Source organism: Anticarsia gemmatalis, chromosome 13 (genome assembly GCF_050436995.1).
Source record: "Anticarsia gemmatalis isolate Benzon Research Colony breed Stoneville strain chromosome 13, ilAntGemm2 primary, whole genome shotgun sequence".
NCBI lineage: Eukaryota > Metazoa > Arthropoda > Insecta > Lepidoptera > Erebidae > Anticarsia > Anticarsia gemmatalis.
In genome coordinates this window covers 7,892,914-7,909,533 of record NC_134757.1, presented here as the reverse complement: position 1 = coordinate 7,909,533, position 16,620 = coordinate 7,892,914, and the positions used below count along the sequence as shown (strand labels likewise).

General features: G+C 33.9%; 1 protein-coding gene across 1 annotated transcript; it reads right to left on the bottom strand.

The window, feature by feature from the left end:
* Window positions 1-2,980: 2,980 nt before the first annotated feature.
* On the bottom strand, window positions 2,981-16,222 carry MFS10 (major facilitator superfamily transporter 10). Its single transcript, XM_076121543.1, has 11 exons — window positions 15,902-16,222; window positions 15,535-15,737; window positions 14,851-14,931; window positions 14,321-14,564; window positions 13,914-14,128; window positions 12,254-12,415; window positions 11,700-11,832; window positions 9,882-9,995; window positions 9,331-9,461; window positions 8,943-9,041; window positions 2,981-8,711 (listed from the first exon to the last, which is right to left on the bottom strand). The coding sequence occupies exons 1-11, from the start codon at window positions 15,993-15,995 to the stop codon at window positions 8,637-8,639; spliced, it is 1,551 nt and encodes a 516-aa protein (XP_075977658.1). The 5' UTR covers window positions 15,996-16,222; the 3' UTR covers window positions 2,981-8,636.
* Window positions 16,223-16,620: the final 398 nt, after the last annotated feature.

The window sequence follows — 16,620 nt, the reverse complement described above, 5'->3', positions numbered from 1 at the left end:
CTGTGATACTGGTCATTCGACATGTGAGATGGGATAGGCTTTAATCGTAAACTTTCATGACATCTAAGTGAGGCTGTTTTAGGATATTACCTAATCAGGCGCAAGAATTACACGAAGCTTCGTGTAAGTCCAAGATTGCGTGAATACCGTTGATTTACTTCCTAGGAATTCTGACAAAGTAACGTCCCTGTATTTCTTCGAACATAACTGATAGTTTCATGCACAACAATCAAACGGACTGTTACAATTAACGGTCAGGACATTTTTTAACAAAACAATTCGTCTTCAATGTTTGCCAGCAGCCGAATCATAAAACCTTTTGAAACAAAAACTTGCTCTATTTTACAAATTTTAATGGCTTTTAAAATAGAGCATCCTATTGAATAGAGTTTTCTGTCCCAATTTTTGTTTTGGTTTACTTTGTTTTATTACTTATTTTACCGTTACTTAAAACAGTTTTACTTTCGATACCAAACATTATATTACCGTAGGTTCAAACTTTTACGATGGTTTAAAACCACACCTCAAATAAGCGACAAGTTAGCAACCGTTTAAAATGCAATCTTATCAACCTACTTTCTATATTGAAGTCGCAAATTTTGGCATGCTATCCCAAACGCAGTTACTTAGAAGGGATTTTTATTTGCCATATAGGGTAATTAAATAGATAGCAACACAGTTTCCCTTTAACAGAAAGGTATTTACGTGTTTCTCTAATGAGTTGAATTACATAGCTCTCGTATCTCATTACTATACACAAGCCATACCTGTTTACGGAATAATAGCTGCTTATATATTAAAGAATTCTTTTCATACGAATCATAAAACTAATTTAGTACGGTGCGACTTTACACACAATACTTAATGACGTACAACTTTCTGATGTAAATTAACCTATCTCGGTGACATTTCGAGCCCATTCTGTGCAGAACAAAGCTCGGTACGGGCTCATTATGAGCTTCGTCTTTCGTTCTCCCGCCTATTATGTCGGACGACACGCGATTAGCTCCGGTCGCCGACGAATACATTCGCCGTTTACGCCGACCGTTTATTTGTTCACAGCTCCCGCTGTTCGGGGAAGTTTAGGTACACGAGAGGCCCAAAAACAAACCCTTTTGTAGCTGACAACGCAAGTTTTATTGCTACCGAAACCAAAACCGCTTTTAAGAACCACGGCCATAATTACTTTTCTGTGGAAAATCTTGTTTGGTGCGCTTTAATTTACCGCCGCGACGAATCGTGGAGATGTGTTCGTGAATTTGTATGCATGTAAGTGTAAGAAGTGTTCTTCTGCAAGTCACGGTATTGCACAATACATAAAATGAGGTCGCTCGTGGTATCTGACTAAATTAATATTGATTTGCGTGCGTTCAAACTATGTTTGCCTCGCTGACGCAAGAAATGCAATTATCGAGTTAAGACCTTATACCACTATGTTGACTTTATTACTGAATGTGTCCAAATAATAATACAATTCGCCATTATCTATTCACAGTGAATCATGAGACATTCAAGGCATTGATAATAAAAGCAAGTTTGCACAAATCTAAAAATGCCGTCCTTCGGTTTCATTCTTTTTATAGCACAAGTGGCACAGGTATCTAATATAGGGACCAAGATTAAAGGCACATATATTATATCTTCATAAGCTTATAATAATTCAGTCTCTATAACAAGAGTGCACAACGGATCTAAAACTACAATACTATACTACACTCAGACTAGTCAGATCTAAATCACCATACACTCTTTCTTCTACCCGCGGTCCCTTTACTAGCACTAACGATAGAGGCGTCAACACAAAAGTAAGAAAACCATTACAAATAACGCGACATCATAATACAACCGTTATATTCTTTCACCCTCAGCTGAAGGGACCAAAACGCAACTATTGTTTGTAGTTTTACGACACAGAAATATTGTTAAACAGCTCACCGTCATAAACACATTGGCCGTTAAGTTTTGTTAGCTGTATTCGCGTTACCCGCCTTTGGCGGCTCGTAAAGTTTTTCTTCAAGTTTATCGCAGATCGACCGTAGACGTCCTTCGGCCATTCGCACACCAAAATTGACGGGTTGAAGCAAAATTGACGAGAACACAATAGTAACCACGCGCCCAACAAATACTTTGTTAACAGTTAATTGCAAGGGTTTGCCAATAAACCCGCTTTTGTTAGCAACTCTTCTATACTTACAGTTTACGACATAGTTGTACCTTCTCTTTAAGAAAAATAACAGCTTTTAACCGTCATATTTGTTTTTTAATGTTTGAGCAAAAAAATTAACGATATTTTCAAATTGAACACTTCTTTCCTCGCAGGTACCTATAATTTGGCGACACAAATCACAGCTCATTTAAATTCTAACTCGACACGCTGGCGGCGAATCCGTGAGCTACAATCATAACAAGAGAATGTCGCACCTGCCGTATCCACAGCAATCGCTCAAAATTTGACGACTGTCATAATTATATGCGAACCACACCTCGTTATAAGATAAATGCTGGCATCCCGAGAGAAGCCTCACTTCGGGGCGTAAACAAATATTAGTATTGACGCGCGGTCGTTCACACTCTGTAATTACGTGCGTTGGGCCACGGGCAAACGCGTCTGCAATACTCTCTGAGATTACACATGAATTTCGCCCGCGCCCTTCCTCCCTACCACGTACTTACGAAACCAGAGGACCCTTAATTGATTTTGGAGTCCATCGCTCCGTATACTCGTTGCTCCCGCTTACAAAAAAATATTTCCAACGACAAGGAAGCAGTGGAACACAACGGTGTCTGTTTTCCGGTATCTTAGTCGTGGTGGAGCCTTGCGTTGCCCGCAAGTTATAATTTTCTCGCAGTTGATGTAGAGCAATTAGGACCCACAAAAAAACTAACGCTCCTCACGGCATGCTTTTCAATTTTAAATTTTAGATATGTTTGGCAATTTTATGCAAATTTTAAACGACTCTTGAGTGGTATTAAAATACAGTTCATTTTTGTAAAATTTATTTGCCGTCGCTGAAAAAATATGTCATATACATTACATGTTACTTTTCATACATATTGCAGCAAATAACCTAACATGCGTTTTAAGTGTTTTCGCCTACTTAGATATCGAATAATGGGATTTTGTGAAAAAGAAAACTTAAATAAAAAAGGCGAAATAGTAAATAAAATCAGTTACAAGAGATTCTTCTAATGAAACTTACATATTTTATTCTTAGTAATAAATTGGCTATATAAAATTAAAAGGATAAAAACTCATAAAATAGTTCACCGTCAAGGCGGATTACTTAGGTCGTATAGTTAACTGAAAGCTCGAGCATTAGTGCTAGGTATATATTTTTAAATCAGTTCAAGTGCGAACTTTTTCCAGATATTATACCATAGCCTTTCATATACTATAGGCTTCCAGTGTTCCTTAATTTTGTTACTATCAGCCAAAATGTGTCTTCAATGTAATAAAAAGAACTTTTCAGTACACTCTAATCCAATGTGGAGTTTTTGCAATGCTATAAGTGAGGCAAGGTAACCCACAAAGACGGCATTTGCATTAAAAAATAAATCTTAATTAACAACATAAAATATTATCAATTAAATAACATCGTATTAAAATAATTTGTATTTCGTTTATTTACGATTATGTTCGACATGAGACATCACAAAACAAATACTGTTAGAACAGAAGCTTTGCAACTTATTATAATTGAATGAGCATGGAATGAGTGAGTATGAAATCACATTAAAAATATTACATTTATATCATAATATACATTTATTTCAATACCTAGTTCAAAATATATTATTTATTATATAATAATACACATAGAACATCCATAAAAAAATATTGACACTGGACTAATTAAAGTATTTGACATGATGTAATTTTTATAATAATATGTATTTTAAGTAACACCAATAGCAGCTTTTTAGATAAGTAAATATATTTCGCATCGGACACAGAAATACATTTTATTTAATTTTAATTATTCCCTTTATTGTTACAGATAAATAGCAGACATCATTTTAAAAATATAATTTTGGTATTTTTTCATTCATATCCCCAAGTATTATACTAGCATACAATAACGCAGCGAAATATAAATTAGTCTTACACAGCATCCGTCTTTGGCACGAACGATGCGATTTCAGCATTAGCTAAAAAGATATTTATCACAAAACGACTGAGTAGCGAACAATCAAATTTCAACATAATATTATTGCATTAATTTCGGAATTGTCTAAGGACGCCTCGGGCCTTTTCTGTCATTTTGTTGCCAGGTCTGAGGAATTTTCCTAAGATTCTACGAGAAATCGGTCTTATACCATGACCAGACTTCATCTACTTAGATGTTACATTTATTGTGAATGTGGTTTCGACAGTAAGTCGCTAGAAATAGGAGTCAATAGAATAGAATAATTAGAAAATGATAATTAGTTTTTAAGCTGGATACCCTTGTTTTACGGCAGCAATAAACCCAAGGACTGGTAATAGGACCGCTGCTAAAAAAGGTTATATACTAATTACTAAAGCACGATATACGAATGCCACCCAGTCTGTTTGTGAAGATTTAAGCGAAATTAAACGGGTTCATGACTACATAACATTTAAAGTAAACCTATTGTGCATTGATTGCTTTTGATTTTCTAGTTTTCGGACATAGAAAAACAAGGTGTAGTAAAATATAAACTATTGTACACAAAAATAAATTAAAATGGAATTATAGTAATTGATACATTACCGAAGAGTCAACGCAAGATTAATGTCTAATCTTCTTTTTTACAATTGCATATTTATTTCTTAGTCCGTCTCGTAGTGCAAAAAAATATATACACAATACTTTAATTTTCGTACATAATCAGATAATTATGGCGATACATTGAGTTGAAAAGTTTATCTGAAATCATTAATTAGCACCTATTCCGTAACTTACTTTTCCCGTAAGTCACTTTTTTATGAAAAAAAATTGTGTCACTTTTTCAATTATCTGGCTGACGGACTAATAACAATTTGTTTTTCTATCTTGTAAAGATTCCTATTATGTAAAATATAGCTACATAGGTTTTACCGATTTTACTGTTGTTGTTGATCTAAACTTTTCTATAGGTAGATACATTTTTCCACAGAATTTTGGATTGTTTTGCTTTTAAAACATACTATATCGCCGATTTTAAATAAGATTAATAGGAACATTCGGGCTCCAGAACCCGCATAATTCGGTGTCATTTATGTAAGTATGAGAGCACATTTCTACATTAAAATAAGTGTAAAATAATTAAATATTTGTAAGTGGCTGATGTTTCGAACTTTGTTCTACAGCCGTGATTCATAATATTCATAATTATAAATTAAATTGGCTAATTATTTCTAGAATGTTTACGTTGCTGCTGCACTGGGTCGCGTTTACAAACAATTTTTGGATACTGAGCGCCAGATTAAATGATTATGGATAAGTGTCCAAAAACCTATCCAGTAGATAATATAACAGCAAATAAAAGAAAAATAAACTATCAAAATTCCACATGATCTTGGGCCTAATCATATAGACATTTTTTTGTATTAATGGTTTATATATAAATTAATAATTTACGTGGCTTCATTAAAAGCCTCAATATGCATTATCGCCACATACAGAAGATAAATAACCGTACAATGGTTATAGACACTAAGTCAAAATATTTTTCGTAATTTCCATATTATTTAAGTCACGGTTTAAGCTATTATTACTGGTAATATAACAAGTAATGTTGACCTTAAAATTTCACCGCTATAGACCCAGTGTACACGCAAAACTATATTCGTCATTAATAAAACAATTTGTTAGTTAAATAACTACGTACAGCCAAATATAAATTGTTTAAGCCAATCGGCAATCAGGTCAGAAACAAAAACTACTTTAAATAAGTTTTATTTTCGATTTGAGGCTGCCAGCGCAAAAATATCTGTTATTCACTATGGGAAACATAAAAAAATATTAATGGGAAACCTGACTATGCCTTGCTTTTTAACAATTTTAATAGATGGCATTGCAAAAGTTTATTTTAAATCTTCTTTGCTCACAATTCAAAAGTTGCGCTGACAGCCTGATTTATATTTCGATATCCGACCTAGATCTTTAAATAATATCATAAATTAAGCAATTTAAAATCAATGAGAGATAGACACATGTCACACATACATGGCTGGTATAAAGTTTGCGACTAACATACAAAAAAATATTATTTTCATATTTTTTACACGACAATACATTTAACTTTTGTTTTCAAAAGTTTTGCAGTAATGCGATTTTCTACCACTATCGACTTTTGACAACCACTATCAACAAATTGTGTATAAAAAAGTAATCAGCGCCTCTAGCGGGCGTCGTGGGGACTAATTTTGAATTATATTTTTAAACGTCATACTTTGGATAGTTGATAGTACCGATTCTATTGTAGAAAATCACACCACTGGTTATAAGTCACCGAGCAACTTTTTAAAGCGTGTTAAACGCTTTATCCTCAGTCATTAGCGTTTTACTTGAGCAACAAAAGCCATGTGAGCTTTGGAAATTAAGCTAAGATAATGTTATAATAATATATGTATTCAACAAATTGTAATTTTAAATTGGTTTATATCGATCTTTTGAACAGGGAAGCATTTATTTTCCGGTTAAGAATATACCTTTTTATTCGGTATAGCGATTGGATGGAGTTTCCAATCTATACTAATATAATAAAGCTGAAGAGTTTGTTTGTTTGTTTGTTTGTTTGTTTGTTTGTTTGTTTGTTTGAACGCGCTAATCTCGGGAACTACTGGTCCGATTTGAAAAATTCTTTCAGTGTTAGATAGCCTATTTATCGAGGAAGGCTTTAGGCTATATAACATCACGCTACGGTCATTAGGAGCGGAGTAGCAAAGAAAAATGTTACAAAATCGGGGAAAATTTTGACTCATTCTCTTAGGTGACGCAAGCGAAGTTGCGCGGGTCGGCTAGTGATTAAATAAAACGGGACACTAGGATATTTACAGTAAATCGCACCAACATAAGATATTACATGAAAAAGTAAATTTAAATCCCAATTCGAAGTTGCAATCAAATTGAAATTAAAAAAACATTAATTCACTCTTTATTTTTGTTTTTCTCTTACATATTTTTAATGAGAAGGATAGCACACATTTGAGATTTACATGCACGTAATTCATACTTAGTTACTACGTTGAATTGATTTGTGCATTATAACTCTACTTATAGCCAAAAAACTGTACACGTTTACCAAATCTTGCATCCTTTTTCAATGCTTATGTTATAGATAGAGACAGCGTGAGACTAAAATTAAGTTGTAATTTTACATCACAGACTTACTTACGTCTAAGTTCAAATTCTATGAAAAACATTTTATTAAATTTTATTGTCCTTTAGGATGATATGTTGAACTGGGTTTATGAAAATTACATTTAATTTTTGATACACATTGAAACATTATACTCGTTATACATCCCATTGAAGTTTTCACTACCTTATTCATAATTGCATTAATTATCATAAACGTTTTAAACTTTCGCGTTGCATGCTTATTTTAAAATAGTATACGGGAATTAACGCGAACACGCATTTTACCGTGGAATTTCCTAACGTTTCGGCGCAGGTTGCAAAGGCCCGTATTCTATTTCATAGTCATATTTCAGAAAGAAATATAGCTCACTAAACTAAGCGATTTTAAAGGAAAATATTAAGGATTTTTGCATTATCAGACATTTATAAACGCTTAGTTCAGTTATTATAATATTACTTTTTTTCATTTCTTACGTGAGCATGTACGTACAAAATAGCGTATACCTAATAGCCAACGTACAAACACATTTCGATGTTGTCAAACTAAAAGTCTTACTGAACAATTGCAAATATAAGCTTATTTTGAGCATTAGCAAAACTCAACGAGCTATGATCAATATTAACTTAAATAACCGTTCGAGATAACCACATTGCACAAAGTACATGTATTTAAAAGACACTTTGGGATCTAAATACACATAGACGCTGTCCATATTTTTGGGTATACCAAAACTACTAAACCGGTATGACAATCACTAGACAATGTTTTCCTAGTGTAGCCTAGTTTTGATAAAGAGACAAACTGTTGTTTCTTCATAGACTTATCTCTTTCATGAAAGGAAACTACTGAGAGATATTCCGATGTATCAGTAAATAGTTCACATCTTTTAGTTTGACAACGCCGATGTACTTTCCAATAACCATAACTCTAATTCCGAATATAAATCACAGGCCGTTTCGTGAAATAACATCACATGCACTTTAATGTTAATATATTACCAATTAAGTCCAAAGTACCGACACTTTACTTAAGAACTTGCTTCACTTCATACTTGTATCAGACCTTCAGTAGAAAAAGGGTATAAAATTAAAACAATAAACGATCACTTACGCCTGTTTTCCACTGAACATACAAGACTATGGTAATATAAGTCTATATGAAATCGACTAACATAACTCAATAGAATAAAGACGTAAGTTATAACATTTGTAAAATCACTTACACCCTTCTTGAACTGAATCTGTTATGTTCATCACTTTATGTTGTAGAGCTTATTGTTGTTAGACGTCGGTATCAAGGATCATATCGGTGTCAATGTATGACGTGCCCTATGACTCAGGGAACAGGATGCTCTCGACCGGCGCCGGCGCAGTCATGTCGTCGTCGTCGGGCTGCGACCAGTCCTACAAACAAAATGACAAAGCACATGAATAAAACGTTTTGCGCTTCGTTTAATTTTATTAAAGGTAGCGCCGGCAATAGTTTCGCTAGTTTCCGTAGGACCACAGGAGCGTATGATGGCAGAAGTTACAATTTCTGTATAATTGAGAAAATATGTTCTCGGATGAATGATTCTGGAGCTACTTTAGTATTTTCCATGTATAATACAGTAATCTCGAGGTAAATGAAATTACCTGTTCCTCAGTGCTCGCGAAGAATAAATAGAAAAGATTTGTGCCGAGATCAATAGCCGCTGCCAAGTAGAAAACCTCACGCCATTGGCCCAAAGTTTCCTGAAACAATTCAAATGACATTACGAGATATTACGTCAGTTATTACAATGTTAAAATTAGCATTTTTTCTGTGGTGAAGTGCGCTGGTGAAATCTGAAAGTGCCTAGGACGGCAATTTTTAACGCATTCAAACGCACGAGGCATAGTCGTAATATAAAGCATGCCGTATTTGTTATTCTGTAAAATTCTCATCGCTCTTAAAACCCGTATGCATTCTATACCAGTCTGTATCTAAATTGATGTTATTGTAAGTAGAGTAAAGTTAAGTTATTGGAAAGTAAAAAATTACCTGATCAGCCTTAATAATATGTCCGACAACGTAAGGCGCCATGAAGCCGCAAATGTTGCTGGCCGCGTTCGTGATGCCGTACATAGTGCCCGCGAACTGAGGCGATAGGTCGATGTGGTTCATCTGATTACCTGTCGACACGTACACCATATGTTTTAGCGAAAGTATAACAATAAAGATGTACCGATATTGTTTTTCTTGAATTAGATTGATGATTGATTTCATCTTTAAGTGTGCAATTCTAGGAAATAATCTTGTCATGGACTTTTATATACATACTTACAAAAAACACGAATTACAACCAGCCCCGAAACCAAAATGAGGCATCAAAGTCACTCATGTGGGCAATTTTATGATATTGCTCTTCATATTACAAGAATAATCGCAATAAACATCACAAAATAATTTGTAAAAAGCTATTTATTTTTTATCACAAGAGGCGTCGAAGTTTTTCATACTTATAATTTCTAAGGAGTTGTCTCCCTAATTAGAACTCGGTAAATAATTATATTATTAATTTAAGGTTATATTTATAAGTAAGTTTAATTTACCAGCGTATGCAGCTCCGCCGAAAGCTGAAGTGACGCAAAGCAGCAGTATGACGGCGACACGGTCACAGCCAGCCCACGCGATACCAAGCAGACCAAACGCCGGGATGAACGCCGCTGCAAACAAACACAAACATATTACTTTACTTTTAAATGATCACACGAACGAATGTTACCCATTATACAATTTTAAATCATAAAAATATAAAAACAATGCTTTAAGATTATTTTTTATTCAACATTTGTTTTGGTATTTGTCTTCAACCTGGTAAATGCCTGATAGTAAGTGACTGAGTCCAAAATACTTATTTAGTTTAATCATAAAACAAAATTGCGTTGACGTGCATATTACTCAATTTAAAACTTCAATAATTTAAACAAAATTATTGAATTCTAAAAGAATACAAAGCTATAGAATCTGAAATCTTTGTTTAAAAGTTGTTTTGTGTAGAAGTTACTGTATTTAATTCCAGAAAGGAAAGATTTGATCGGAAATATTGAAGCAGTTTGAGCGCACGTATTCGATACACGGGACAAATATTATTCTTGATAATATTCAGCGAAATGATGACTAATATGGAATGCATGTTACATACAAATTATTGCAACAGTCATGTTATTGCATACAGATAAATATGGAATACATTATCAGTATTTATATCGTGTTAATAGTGTTTATATACAACTATTTTAGAGACGTCATTCTTATCGCACAGTTCGGCCTTCGCTTAAGCATTAGAATAGGCCTAGATACACAACTTATTGATAAGTGTCGAATAACCAACCCGATAGATAAAGCAAAAGTTTTTTTTTAATCTCTCAATATTCCAGTAGATAAGTTATAGTCCAACAACTTAGTATAGAGCTTTATGCACAAGGTTCGCGACTGTAGAAAGTATAATGTATATGTTACTGTAAAAGCCCGAACTGTGGTAAATCCTAAGATTTTCCAGTAAAACCTAAGATTTACCAACTCTCAATGGTAAAAGTCCGAACAATTATTTTATTTCGAACTTTTACCACTATTCACTTGATTCACTATTTAGGATTTATATTATCACACGGTAAAAGTTGATAATGTCATATCATAACGTGTTATGAAGAAGAAATTTTGGGCAATCCGACATGGGTAGGTTAGGTTAGAAGGCTGAGTTGGGAGCGAGCGAATAGAGGTAAAAGTTCGAAATAAAAGAATTGTTCGGACATTTACCATTGAGAGTTGATAAATCTTAGGTTTTACCGGAAAATCTTAGGATTTACCACAGTTCGGGCTTTTACAGTAACATATACAAAATTCAACATTTGGAACATCAGGTACCCACATGCTTGTGTAACTGATGGGAGCCTGTATGTAAGTTACTTTATTTTGTTAATATACAGAACAGCTATTCATTATAATCTAGATAAATCGCGCATGCCAAGGCTTTAAGTTGTCACACTATACTTATGCCAATGCCAATACTTATTTAGACATGATAAAACAAATCATGAATAACCAAACCTTTGTAATCTTTAAGTTTTAACTAAATTCTGCTAACAACACGATAATTAATCACGCGATCAATAGTATGACGTTTATTCCACTAACTTTAGTACCTAGCTGTAATAATGCTTTAGTATGGAGTGCGACTAACAAAAACCTATTTTACCCAACTGCGCAATGCAAAGGAGGGTTATTATTCAGATAATCAATGTATAATAACATATTTAAGAGATCCTGATCTGATAAGGTTCTTAACTTCATCAGTTAGGTATAGTACATAATAAAGTATAATCTATCTCTAGCCAATTATCTTAAACATTTAATTTAATATAACTTACACACTGTATTCCATAGTTTCATGCTGTTTAGTCGTGAGAGCCATCCCTTGGCGAGGATCCAGTCAGCAAATATACACAGTACTATGCCACCGATCCACGCAGTTAAGTACGGCAAGGCGCTGAGACGAGAATTCTGAAACAAATACGCAATTTTATGAGATAAGGAGCTCCATGCTTTATAACACAATAATTGTTAATAAACAAGTAATTATGACAAACATTTTCATTCCGGAAACCCAAGACTACCAGAAACAACAGTACCGGATTCGTATAAAAACAATAGCTAAAGAATTACATAATTGAGTAGTTTAGGCATATAGCTACGATCGGCGGTTTAACGTTTCTATAGGGTTAAACGTATCGACTTTTTGAAATTTGAATAGCGAGGGAAAAAATCGTGAAAATATCTTGAATATTCTTCTCACAGTCATTAAAATATTGCAAAGTCCTCATCCTTAAATTTGGCGAGTGCAATCAACAAGAATTAAATACTAATTAACTCCCCTCTTCTGGAAAGAGTGGGCGAAGAACATTGTTTTTTAATATATACTTACGGCAACTATATCGAAATGCAATATGTTATTCATATAAGATGGTAATTCTGTGAACTGAGTGTAAAACACCCAGGCCTGCCCGCACTGCGCGATCAGTATGGCCCACAACGGCACACATTTTAAGAACTTTAGCCATGGGATGGCCATTGTCGGTTTGTCCTCCTGAAAAAATAATGAGAAGACATTTTAATATATTTTGAGGGGAAAATACGGAGTTAACAGATTCCTAGGGGATAGAGTAAGGCTATATTTATCCAATAACAGGGCTTTGAGCTGCAGCTAGCGTTGCCAGTTTTCCGGATAAAGCCGGACATAGTAAGGCTTTTTGATTGCATGTCCGGCTAAAATAAACGGTGTCCGTCTTGTCCGGCTTTTTAAATTTCGCAAACAAGCGAGCACTGCCGCCGAGCGTGGCCGAGCGTCGGCGAGTCGACTACCGAACCGTAAGAGAAAATCCTCAATAATAATAATATAGGGTGTCCGGGTTTTTTAACCAAATGTCCGGCCAAACTGGCTGGACTGTCCGGCTATTAGGTTTAGCGACCTGGCAACGCTAGCTGCAGCCTATTACAACGATTGATAAAGTTTGTCACGTACGTTTTTACGGCAAAGCGGTTTGAATAAATTTGGCAAGGTTAAAGATTAACTCAGGAAGGTCATCCCACAGTCTAATGTAGGAAACAATTTTCAGCTATTTATTTTAGTAGTAAATATACGACTCGTATATAACATACAGTTCTAATGTCGAACGAATACATTAACAAGACGAAACTTCTGAATTTCTTTATGGGGGAAAAATAATAACCACATCAAAATATGAGCCATAATTGTGGGTATTATTATCACAAAATTGCAACACCACACACAAAGCAAACATATTATTATAACATATTCTATGATACAACAACATGACTCAAATGACCTTTGTGTTTATCAATCAATCATACGGAAAACTTTTAAGTATTGTCTTTCAGACTCATTTTACACATAGGCAGAATGACTTCCGATGCTGCAATTTTAAAATACTTAAAAATATGAATATGAATATTTGTATGAACTGTAAATGCATTCGGACAACTGTGAGGTCACCACGTGAGTCATGTTTATGTCCCACATTTTGATAACAGTATTATTTCAAACACATGTTTTCGTAATTGATATTTTACAATATTTGAAACATCAATGCCTGTACTAGAAAATTATGTTTGTTACATCAAATTGTTACTTTGTAAGGTCAAATAGATTTCTAAATTCGACTGTTTACGTTTGTTGAGATCGATTTCTACATTGGACTAAAAGATATAAAATAACATACCAATTTTGAGACATAGGTACAGTTTCAAATTGTCCTAAATGTTGTGTAAAATAAAACAGATAAAGAGCAACTGTATGAAATACACCCGCGTTTCACAATGTTAGTCCCATGTGATTAAGGGCGAGAATATTTCCATATACCGGGCAAGTTACTAAACACGTAATGAATTATCTAATATAAATTAGAAAAAATACCAATAGCACTTTGTCCCACTTGGGAATCGAATACACTACCAACCGCACAATAGAGGCATCTAAATATTCTTAAAAAAAACTGTTTTCTATTTTTTCTAATACTCTTACATACTACAATAATATGCGTTTAGATTGTGTTAAACATACTCACATGTGGGCCAATAGTCATGGTGATATATTCAATCTCTTTAGGACAAATCCTTGGATGCTTCTGTGGTGTATCAAATACCAATAGAAGCCAGAAGACAAACCATATGACTCCTATACCACCAAATATGTAGAAACAGAGTGGCCATCCGCCCCAAAACTCTAATGTACATAGCCATCCAGATATTGGTAATGTTATTACTGTACCTATGTTAGAACCTGAAAAATAAGAGATGAAATTAGTGACTAACATTCTTCTCAGCTAATCATAGTAGTGCAGAATAGTCATGAATATGCATTTGACAAATATTTGTCACTTTTTAATTGCATGGTACTTAACTCAAAGTTAAAAAGAAGTTGTTACAAAATTTAGTTTGCCAATGAATAACCATATAAGTTTATAATACCTACCCGCATACACATATGCTGCAAATTTTGACCTTTCAAGTGGTGGGATCCATCTCGCTAACATAGCATGCATTGCTGGGTATGTTACACCTTCAGCCAAACCGGCCAGTGCTCTAACAGCAATGAAAAACGAGATGTTTGTGTATGCCGCAATTGGACTAAGAATGGTAAATACTGCTGTGAAAAATATTCCTAAGCCATACACAAGTTTTCCACCATACATTTCTGCTATTCGGCCTCCAGGGATCTATAACAACAACACAATTATACCGTCTTAATAATAAACATTGTGTATGCTGTGATAACTTACAGAGTGTTTTGCCTTTTTCACTGATAAACAGTTTCGAATTTGATTGAAAGTGACAAAACTCTAATAGATTACATAAAGCAGCAGAATTTAATGGTTCTTATATAAAATTTTAATATGGTTACTGTATAACTGAAAAATGCTTATTAAGATAACATTATTCAAGGTATGTAGGGCAAGTGATTATCTACATACTGCCACATACATTCAACAGCTTTCACCTCACCTGCGTCAGCACATATCCATAGAAAAATGAGCCTAAAACTATGCTCTGTTGTTCTACTGTCCAGTTGAAATCGCCAGGTCTCTAGAAAAACAAAAAACATTTACATTTTAACAATATTTTTTATCTCATACATGTTTACTCAGAGTCAATTCAAAATATGGCAAAGGAAAATTAGAATGATCATGTAAAATTTTCTATTCATTTGCTTGTGGTTGTGACCTACTTAAAATAAATTGGTCTTTATTTTCAACCTTGCTTATCGTAAATCTATTTTATTAAAATCAATTAATATCATAATAGACATTTCAATGATACTCTTTGTCTATGTTCTCATAAACTATTTTATATAAAGAAAAATATAGCTATTTTTGAACTGAAGAAACAGTTGTTTACAAATACCTATTCTCGCATGACACAGACCCTATGTCAGAACCATGTGCTCATTATTAACCTTTTATAGTCACCTTCTATTATTTAACATATTCAAATATATATGATTGTTGATATTCAAATGATGATTCATTAGGTTAACATGACATAATTTTGTTGTCATGTCATTCTGTGCATACACAACATACAGTTCAAAGCTTAAATTGATATATTTTCAATCAATATTAAACACCAATAGATTTACATATTTTCCTATAATAAGAGTGCAATAAGATTAGTACAGTTTCAACTTACTTGTGGAATGGAGGTGTTGCTAGGTGGACTTGCCGGACACACATCTACATCTGAGTTGTTTGAAGGAATTGGCTTAGTGGCATTTACCATGGCAACAATAGCCACAGAGAGGTTTACTCTCATCGCATACACACTGGCAAAGCCCAAGAACCCCATAATACCAAGCACTGTACGACATTTGATCCATCCTGTTGTTTCCTCCACTAAAACAATAATAAACAAAGATGTCTAAACCAAAAATCATTGTGTTGTTACCTAGACCAAGTCTTACGTGAACTAGATAAATATCTAAACAAAGTCCAGTTAAATTATAAAGATATCTATGCTGTATATATTGTTAAGGTAATTGTAAATATCAAAACCATACCTGGTTCGTTTTCAACCAAGTTTCGACGACTGCCCGTAACATCGTGTTCTATGTCCGAGTTGATAATTGGAGCCTCTTCTATTGGTGATGACATTTTAGATACTCAATATTTTATAACAACACCATTCCGTAGTAAAATCCTCACCAAATTAGGCTTTCATCAATTACTTCCGATATCAATAAATACAACAGTAGAAACAAGGTCGCAATAGAAAAACCTACAACACTGCACTAGCATGAGTCACAGTAAACTTTTTTGTTAGAGAATTATTGTAATTTGTTCGTAAACAAAGAAAACACACATCAGATTCTGATCTAGCTGTTCTGACAGATGACAGATGGGTGTTTCTTCCTGTCCGTTGGTTGCGTTCCAGTTTTAGATGTATATTACATTCTAGAGCATCACCATTTTATAAATATTAATATTTTTTTGAAAGTTAACGGTACCTTCTCAATTAGTATAAATGTTTTAGGAGTACTTCGCTGTCACAGTCAAAATAACGTTGAAAAGCTTAACAAATTATTCGAATAGGTACCTACCTAAGATATTAAATATGTGTACGGACGTAATATGTTCGGATATTATAAATTACGTTAAATATAAACACGCGCGTAGGTATACCTTTACATTGCAGTATTTACAAGCAATAGTAAATCGTTAGTTTTACGCATTCTTACGTAACATATTACACATATTATATCTAACTTAAATGCAATAA

Excerpts from the sequence above, each read along its gene's own strand:
- MFS10 (XM_076121543.1), bottom strand. The coding sequence starts at position 15,995 with ATGTCATCACCAATAGAAGAGGCTCCAATTATCAACTCGGACATAGAA. Across the intron at positions 15,738-15,901 it reads CTTGGTTGAAAACGAACCAG|TGGAGGAAACAACAGGATGG; the intron begins GTATGGTTTTGA and ends TTATTGTTTTAG. Across the intron at positions 14,565-14,850 it reads ATGGATATGTGCTGACGCAG|ATCCCTGGAGGCCGAATAGC; the intron begins GTGAGGTGAAAG and ends TTGTTGTTATAG.